The sequence below is a fragment of the Branchiostoma floridae genome, chromosome 1 (genome assembly GCF_000003815.2).
Source record: "Branchiostoma floridae strain S238N-H82 chromosome 1, Bfl_VNyyK, whole genome shotgun sequence".
Lineage (NCBI taxonomy): Eukaryota > Metazoa > Chordata > Leptocardii > Amphioxiformes > Branchiostomatidae > Branchiostoma > Branchiostoma floridae.
In genome coordinates, this window is record NC_049979.1 from 14,651,189 (window position 1) to 14,660,992 (window position 9,804).

General features: G+C 39.4%; 1 protein-coding gene across 1 annotated transcript in view; it reads right to left on the minus strand.

Moving 5' to 3' along the window:
* LOC118409661 (exportin-5-like) overlaps positions 1-9,804 on the minus strand; it is a 54,131-nt gene that overhangs the window by 10,912 nt on the left and 33,415 nt on the right. Inside the window, exon 23 of the mRNA XM_035810838.1 lies at positions 968-1,064. Within this exon, the coding sequence (XP_035666731.1) occupies positions 968-1,064 (97 nt within the window). The remainder of the gene's footprint in view (positions 1-967; positions 1,065-9,804) is intronic.

Genomic DNA, 9,804 nt, shown 5'->3' on the forward strand with positions numbered 1-9,804 from the left:
GTCTTTGCTTAGATTTCTTTACTTTGCTTCCTGCTCGACCAAAGTAAAGTAAAGTAAAGTAAGTCTGCATAGACGTTATGTAGGTCAGCACTGTTTTAATCATACCAAATGGCTTCAGCCTCTGTTATAAACGTACCAGCAGAACTCCCCTCATTGGGAAAACTTCTTAATGATTCATAAATGCCAAGTCAGTGACCTTAACGGAAACTACTATCCCCTGGTAGTGTGGTGGTGGTCCGGCCGGAAATGAGAGGCATGATTATAGATTTGTGTGCAGCGATGTGGGAGTAATGATGTCCTTCCTGCCCTGCTGATGACCCGGTTATCTGGCACATCTGATATCTATCTCCATCCTAAGGTACTGATGAGGAGGGCAGCTTTTGAAAAAATGAGCTTTGCAAGCACTGCACAGCTGGGACAGTAGATAAGGAAGTGTAGCTGTAATGATCTCTATGCATTATACATTTTTGAAAAAAGTTTCCAACAACACTAATGAAGATCAACTCAAGGCTCTAAATACAACAAACTTTATGTTGTTGACAAGTGTGCATTCTGCTCAAACTGTTTCAAAAATTGCAATGTGTGTATTCTTCCTTCATAGCTATGTACAACCCTCTGTTCAACCGATCAATAAATATAGATATAGGGATGTTCACAGATCCAAGTACCAGTCAATGGTAAAGGCCCCTGACTTGTGAATAGTTCCTGTTTCCTCCACCTGTCCGGATGTGTATGGCCTCCATCAGTCGGCTTGCATAACAATGTCCAGACATGTTTTATTAATGTCTCAAGGGACTTCACCTTTGATCTGTTCATAACTAGTCTTCCTGTGGTCATTGACAAACAGGGAACAAAATCTAATGCATTATATTGAAAGAAGCTTAATCTAATTGACTTCATGTAAATCAATGATCATGATCCACCAAATCAGAGCAAGGATGTTGAAAAAGAGAGTTTGTACACCTACCAGTTGTCATGCACACTGGTGAGGAAACTCTGCATCTTCTCTACTGGTGTCTTGCCAACAGCAGGGTCGTTGGGGGCAGGGTGTGGTGAGTGCAGACCTGCAACAACAGTAATAACTTTTACTGAAGATTATTACATTAATTTTCTTATTACTTCTTATTCTTCCTTGGAGAGAGTAAACATTTTCCTACATCTTACATAAGTTAGATCTCTTGTGTAAAATGTTTGTATAAGTTTTGTTTACAAATGTTGGCAAGGAAGATTGGTTGGGGCCATTGACAGAAATATAGCCTTTAGAAACAAACTGGCAATTCCAGTTCTTCCAACAAAAATCCATTCTCTCCATTAACACTCACTACAGCAGGGAGTCCAAAGATCACACGGGGTAAGAATGGACCATCTGAGTGATCCACTTCTTCATCCTGCAGTTGCTTTCCAATAAAGTTGGTCAGACAAAGTTCAGGACATAACATGGGATCAATATAGCTCATGGTGTGTGCAGCGTAACTTTGATCAGACAGTTCAGATAGCATCAGGCAATGGAACAAGCTCAGCCTTGTCCTCAAGAGCCTGCTTTCAGAGATAGTGGCTGAGCGTGATGTTCTTTATCTGAAATAAACATCAGACAACCAAAGAAAGAAGAGGCTGTAGGGATATCTGGGCAAACAATATTCTCATGAAAAGAAAAGAAGTACCATATACTTTACTCAGCAGCTCGTGGTACCTTCATTCATGACTGATTCATGTATTCCACTGCATCCCTGTTTTTTTTTTGTTATTTTTTTTGTTTAATACCGACACAATGTATTCCACTGCATCCCATTTCCAGGCAAATGCTTCATTTGCTACAAATAAATACATTATAGGTGGATTAATTGGCTTTAAAAGAAAGGACCCACTGCCCCTGAGACTTTCTGAAGTCTAACTCCACCCAGCCGGCTGTATATGATACAATGCCTACTACAGTAAATGTTCATTCATGGCCACAGTCTTCTTGGTAAATGCAAGGAGCTTCTTGGTAAATGACAGGAAACAGTTTGCCAGGTTCCAGGTATTAAACCCTACAATCCCGAAGAATAATTTGAATTCACTCCATAATCCCTTTCTACTTGCCAAAGGAATGGTGGCTGGCAGGAAGTCCCAAAAATCAATAAGTACTTCCGGTTACTCCACCTCCGGGAATTAGCCATGAAAGCAAAGTGTGGGTACCAAAGTCTGGATTATGCAGAAAATTGGAACATACTCTGCATGACAGATGAAAAACTGCTATCAACACTCCAAACTAGAGGCTCCATAGTGAAGGTCAAATCTGTGTCTCCTTTCAAGTTTACCAGATTCATCGCACAATGAAGATTCATATCGTTTCTATTAATGGTTTCTTTTGAGCTATGAGCTAGTGCAGTAATATCAGAATCTTAAGCCGGTGGTTGGCTCTACTGCATAAAAGATAAGAGAATGTTCTCATGTTGGAAAGATTCCAAGTCAAAGGCCCTGATGAGAACTGGTTACCTTTGTGCTGTAGTGAACATGTATCAGAACTGATACCAGTGGTTTCAATCAATCAAAAACAAGTTACCCTGGCAGTTGACCTTCACATTTACTGTACTCAGCATACTAGAACGTTATTATAGATACATGTAATTTACAGTACATGAATTCTAACCAAGTATCTAAAATCTTCAGACTTGCAGAATTGCCAAGGAGTCTGGATAACTTGACAATCTATACGTAAGATCTGTCCAATATTCTTAAAAGGATACAAAAAAAGGCTGGGCATTACAAACAGGGCTCAAATAAGGCTACTAGAGCTTCCATATTGAAGTAAGACATAATACCATGGAGATGTACACAAGGTGTGCAAAGTTATCAGCTTGGTGAATATACACACATTCTGTAATGATACATGGGATCTGTCCTGCAAAAACTGAGCCTTTAAAACCATAACCCCTGAAAGTAATGGTGCACTGGATTTATATGAAATGTAGACTTATTGGTTAGGCAACCAAACTGAGTCTTATCTTCAGAGCCGGTGACAAATACATTGTCTGCCACGTGCAACCTTGATCTCTGTCAGTCCAATCGGGTCAAGGAAAAATGGATGATGGGCTGCAATGTCTCGCGTTAAGAAACACGATTCCCGCACGCAAACTGTTACACTCGACTGAGTCTAATACCAATATCTGCTGGAAGTTTGGCAGAAGCGCCCTTTTGTGAGTGCTTATAGGGGCATTCCACTCCAGAAGGGAGTCTTGTTTTCCAATAGATAATGTGTTAATGAATACATAATCAGCCGAATTTTGTGGAATTCATCTTGGGATGAATTACGCGATGTGCGTTTTGTAAAACAATAATGACACTCACTAAACCCATGCAGACCCTTCCCATGCATTCCCTATACGCATAGACACTTTGTTTATCGTACATATTTTCGGAATAATTGAGGTACGCTAAGCAAACCGAGAAGGCAAATTGCTCATAAGATAGCAAAGAATACAAGAACAAGACGAGATTTCTTAGCGAACCTGAAATTAGTTTTGTAACCTTACCTAAAAGTTTTGCATTGTATTCAGCCATAGGATTAATTCAATTAGAGGGTACTTGGGGAGTTCAGTAGAAGACTGAATGCTTTCGAGGCACGTGGAGCAACTGGGTAATTTATCGTATAATGTGAAGTAGTATGCAGTTATTACTTCCTAAAATTAATATTTATCGGAAAATAACACCCCGTGTGGAGTGGAATGCCCCTTTATATGTAAAATGCTAACCTCTGTGCTCTAGCATTCTGTGACAGGAATTCTAACGGTTGGTAGTCATAGGCTCTGACTTTGACAAATAGATTGGTTTCCATTGTTCGTCCTCCAAGCTGGCCACCAGAGGCAACCATCACACAACGTACAATCCACCATGGTCTTCCCCCACACACATTCACAATTTCAGGTGCCAATAAACAGTGATTACCATATTGGAGAAGGTATCAAGTGTATGATAGCAAGATCAATTTCCATCTTACATGGTAGGTCTGTTGATTGATTGTCTGTTTCTTCAAAAAGGTATGGGTCACCATTTGAAAGGGAGACATTGGCTAAAGCAAGATGGAATCTTCATGACAACAAAGGACTTGTGTCACTTAGAACTATCAACAAAATATACACCACATATTCCTTATGTCACAAGCTATCTGCCATCTAAAAATCAAGACCATGGCACATCCAGTTCAAAAGATCCAAAAAATGAATTTCTGCTGCAGTACCAAGGTCATAAACCAGGGGGCCCAAAGTTGACCTTGACCTTTGTCTTCCCAACACCTACCCACAAACCAAATATCATTGTAATCCATTCAGAGGTTCTTGAGTTATGCTCACTACAAAAATCCGGACACACAGACAGACACACAGACACACACACACACAGACACACCCAAAACTATATCTCCATTTTTCATGGAGATAATTAGAACTACATGGACTACCAGCGTCTTGCTCAGCCAATCTAGACAATGATAGTATTGACGATCAGCCATAAAGAAGTGCATACCAGATCAATAGTTCAAAGCTCTCACATACAGACAAGCCTTCCAAGAAGTCAACCTTTGTCAGCAGGAAAAGGATAATTCTGGCTTAAAACTAATTGACCTTTATTCTTTGCGTAACATACTAGTATATCTGTCGATTTAAGAAAAATGAGTCATTGAGGAAATTTGGGCCACTCTGGTCCAAGAAGTTGAAGAATGCTGTCTTTCTCAGCATGACAGGTACATGCTTTCAGATTGCAATATTTTGGTATCATCATCAGGACTAGAGAGAAAGTGAACCATGTTTGTATATCAGATTCATTGTGACAAATGTTATTTATAATATCCACATGTAACTGGAAGAAATGATGGTTTAATTTTCTGTCAGGCTGGTGTCAATTGATTCTCACAAAATACTCCCACGGATATAGAGATAAGGCGTTACATGCAGTGGGGCATATTGTGAGCCAACCTACCATAGGAGCAACATTACTGACTACTAGCCTATAGTCTACTGAACATCAGGGTAGCGCGATATAGATTCAGCTTTTGGTATACTAGACATGCCTTATCTGCATGCCCTTATATGTGACTATTGGAAGGGACGTCAACCTGACCAGGGTGACCATACAGGCTAAGTCTCTCTCACCCCTCTGTTCTGTCAATCTAATGTGGGACTCCTGATGTGTTGTGCACCCATAGTAGATTCTGTGGACATAGGGAAGTGCATATCAGATCAATAGAAGCCTTCAAAGAACTCGATCTTTGTCTGAAAGAAAAGGATTACTAGGGATTGCATGCAGTAGAGGTGTATCAATTTTGGAATGTTCATGCAAGGGCACTGAGCAGATTTTCAACCACCTGGATACATGCAGGCGGAAAACGTCTGTATCACCAATCACAAAAGTCTTATTTTTCATTCATTTTTCTGTACTCATTTCTGCTTCCATCTTGGATAAATTCTGCAACAGTGACCTGGGACTTGGTAGAAACAGCTGGGTTCCATCTTTCTCTTAGCTGACCCAGAGAAAATGGGTTCACTTTACTGAGTGGATCAGCTTCCCCACAGGGCTAGAACTGGTGACATCTCCAAGGCTGAGCACAGCAAAAGTAAAGCCTACATGTATCTGTAGAGCCTGCACCTCTAAGGGATGATATCTCAGTGATTCTTTATAAACAGTGACAGTCTGAGGTTAGGAATAGGATTAGGATTACCTAATATGAAGCCTTAGCCTGTGTCATGGACCAAAAACTGATTAGAACAGCCAATGACATCGGGAGATTGAAGAGGGGTTAGAATACAGATTATCCATGCAGATTGATCCTGTCCATATTAGTGCCCTTTAATGATAATAAGCTTTATGAACTATCAATGACACTGAATACTTGGGGTTAGGGGTGGGAATAGGATTAGGATTATGTAGTAGATTGAGCCCCTTCAGTGTCATGGAGCAGTGTCAAAAAGAAGTTCTTAGTCTGCCAATGATACTGACAGTTGGGTTTAGGTTCAGGACTTTCTGTAATGTCGGGCCGATAATCTGTCACTCCAAGAAGGCCACTGTTGCCCCAAGTAGTACAGTATTAGGTCACAGCAACTAAACTTTTGGGATGACATCAACTGCAGAATCAAAGTCTAATGCAAGAGGTTGAGAAAAACAAGTTATCATCATAGTGCTACATGATGCATATTCTCCATGAAAGCAAGATGCCAAAATTTTCAAAATGGACACTATAAATACTATAACATACAATTGTGGCAAAACATGGTATCATTATGATATCATTATGACCTGTCTGTGTGTATGACTGTCTGTGTTTCCAGAAATTTGTGGTCAGCATAACCTTAGAACCTCTGGATGGATTATAATAATATTTGGTATGTGGGTAACGTTACTGTAAGTGTTGGAAAGACAAAGGTCAAGGTCGATTTTGGACCCCCTGGTGTGTGACCTTGGTACAGCAACAGATTTTTTTTATCTTTTGAGCTGGACATGCTATGGTCTTGATTTTTTGATGGCAGATACCTTGTGATGTAAGGAAGAAGTGATGTGTGTTTGGGCAGGGGCAACATTGTCAATTCTTCCTAGGAGCATAATGGAGCATAACAGAACATAGGAACGATGGGTTTCCATGATATTTAGCATGCAGGTATCTTTGGCAGAGATGTACATGATGAAGTGCAAATTATGCAGATTTGGTCTTAACTTATATAATTACGGAGGAAAATCTATATTTACAGTATTTTCCATTATAGGACTCAAATACATGTAACATATGTAGTTTGTGGCAGGTGGAATATTAGCAGATACCAATTATGCAAATAAGTCACTTATTTGCATAACTAATGTGAAAGTGTCCTAATCCACGTCATAATAAATATATAAAGTAAATGATTGGATTGTCAACTTTGTGGCCTTTGTAAGTGAGTTAAAGGTGTGCATAACCAAGCAAAAATTATGCAGATGTGACAGTCATTTGCATAATCAGAATAGTTTTTGTTCCTGTGTGTGATTATGCATTTGAGTTTTACTTTGTGAACTGCATTGTCCAGGCCAGAGTCAGTTTGGACCAAAGTCTTTAGAAAATGTTAATCCCTACATACCGACCCTAATTTTCTCAGGACTGAAACAGGAAAACAACATTTTTTCCTAGGACTAAGTCTTACACCTGTAAATGATTGGATTGTCAATATTGTGATCTGTGAAAGTTAGTTAAAGGTGTACATAACCAAGCATGAATTATGCAGATGTGCAAGTCATTTGCATAATCAGAATATTTCATTTGTTTTATTACAGTAAAAAATCTACCCAATTTTCATGAACCCCCAAAAATGCTTCCTGTTCTGAGCAGGTTTCTTCAACCTCCACAAATTGCTATATTACTGTTCTGTCATGACATCCCAATCCCTTCTGGAGGCAAAAGCCCCTTCAGCATTCAGCACATAGCCTGCAATAAGTATGCTCTGTGGCTCTTATTCCAAACATAAACAAAATACCTAATATTGCCCTAAGGTGTTGAACTTCAAGAGAGATAAGCTAAGGATTTTGATATACCTGCAAGGTGCCCTTTGCCCGTGGGTAGTGACATATCGCGTCTTTTTTAAGAGCAACAAACAATTTTTTTGCCACTTAATTAGCAAATCTAAGAATTTTGGAAATATTGACTACAATTTTCCTTTACATTGTCATCCAATCCATTGTTGTTGACAAAGACAAGGGCAATAGGACAATTTGCAATTATTGCTCAGGAAGATATGGATAAGAATGATGTATGGTGTAAAAGATACTTGAAGTCTGCAATTAGCAGACTGTGAGTGTTATCTTCACAAAGCAGAATCAGCCAGTCCCGACACGTCTCCCTGCCATAGAGATGCTTGGCTCCATGCCCAGACTCATGTGCCTCTGTCATAAGATCTCCTGCTGCCTTTATGTAACTGAGCTCCAATTCCCACCACATTCCTACAGCTTCTGATCTTTTATTTCTTACGAGCGACCATCTCGTGCACTCTTAATTGGATACAAGGCAATGAATGGCCGTACGTGTACAGCATGAGGCTTGCTGACCTTTACAAGATCTGTGCCACACTTTATGGGAAATATCTAACACAACGAGCACCAGTACTGGCACTTTCTTCACAAATGGAGGAATCTGTCATCTATTCCATTCATGAAGAACAAAAAAGATACCCATTTAGATGGTATAGCCTGACATTACACCTGACAGACAGATATAAGTTGTAAGACAAATATTGTGATATTTTGTCAGCTTTCCTTTCTCATAGTTTACGTATTGATGGAGTATTCTTTGAAATCAGCACACTCTTCTCAGAGCAGTTGGTTGCCATAATTTTGCATGTCAGAAGATTAATGGTCACAGCTAGGGGTGGGTACCAGTACGGTGTACCAGTACAAAACCGTTTTTTCTTGTTGGACCAGTCCAGAAAAACCGGACCTGAAAAAATTTAGTGGACCGGAAGTTGGACCGATTCGAAAATGAACAGATTATATCGGTAGGCATTCATGTGTTTTGGGGCTTACCATCCCCCAAAAATAACAAGACCGAAGTAGAGGAAAGTTGATAGTCATTTTTAAGTTTCTATAGCCAAACCTGGTCTGAAACAGAGGCAGTTAGTGTTGTTTACACGAAGATAGGATTTTAGAATGCAAATGGGCATTCCACCGAACAGAATCCTTGTAGTGAACCATTGTTTTGTGTATCGCCCATTCACAAATTTTCACAGATAATTAGGTCCAGGTTCAGGTCCAGACCTGTTCCTGATCCTCTGGACCTGGACCGTACCTGGACCTGAATTTTCTGTACCTGTACCCAGCCCTAGTCACGGCACTACTTTCAACTTCACCCAAGTCTATCACTATCAGTAACAATGAATGTGAGTAAAGTCATTTGTAAAGAACAGAGAAACGCAAACTGCATTGGAAGCAGTTGACTGTTGACCCTGACAGCTCAATCCATGAACAAGATAACTTGTAAAGCTTTTTCTGAAACATTCAACCTCATGATACTGATACACTTAAAAAGGATCCAAAACCCATACGATTCAGAAGTGCTTTGAAAAATTCTTCATGATTTTGAGACAAGACAAATCTTTTTTTGGAACAAAAATGTCTCACTATCCAATATTCACTCACACTCACATAATATCCAGATTGACCAGGGATGCCATTGGGTGACATGTGGCAATAATTTTTTTTATTTTCATTTTTTAAGAACAGGCAAAAATTCATACCTTCAAAACTTGACTTTTAAAAATACCTTTATTGATTGTGTCCAGAATATGAAGACCCTGGTGTTCCTGGTGAACAAGCAATAGAGCTTGTATGGCCTTATTGTGACAAATGTGTTCCTATGGTTTGTCATCCTTTTGACAACCAAATCCCCTCATCAGTTTTCTGCTTGTTAATCTGACAATACACCATTGTGCCACTTACTGCATATATTCATGTTGTCTGCAGGAAACAGTTATGAAAATTAGCTGCAAATGTTGACACCAAGGCAATAGCAATTGCAGCACAGAAACGAAAAGTACATGCTGCACTTAAGTAAGACAACTCTATCTAAATTTCTACTTTGGAAACATTACTATCAGTCATTGTAAAAATGCACTGCATTAATGTAAAAAAGTACAATCATCAAAAGAAATCTTAAAGGGACCTACATGCATCACAAAGGCAACATATTTCAACTGAATGGAAAGTATATAAAATGGATATGGAAGACAGTTCTACTGGTGTTAATGACTAGAGGGGAATCAAACATAAGTAAAATGGATGCACTACTGGTAAAGGTTTAGCCTGATTCTAGGAATT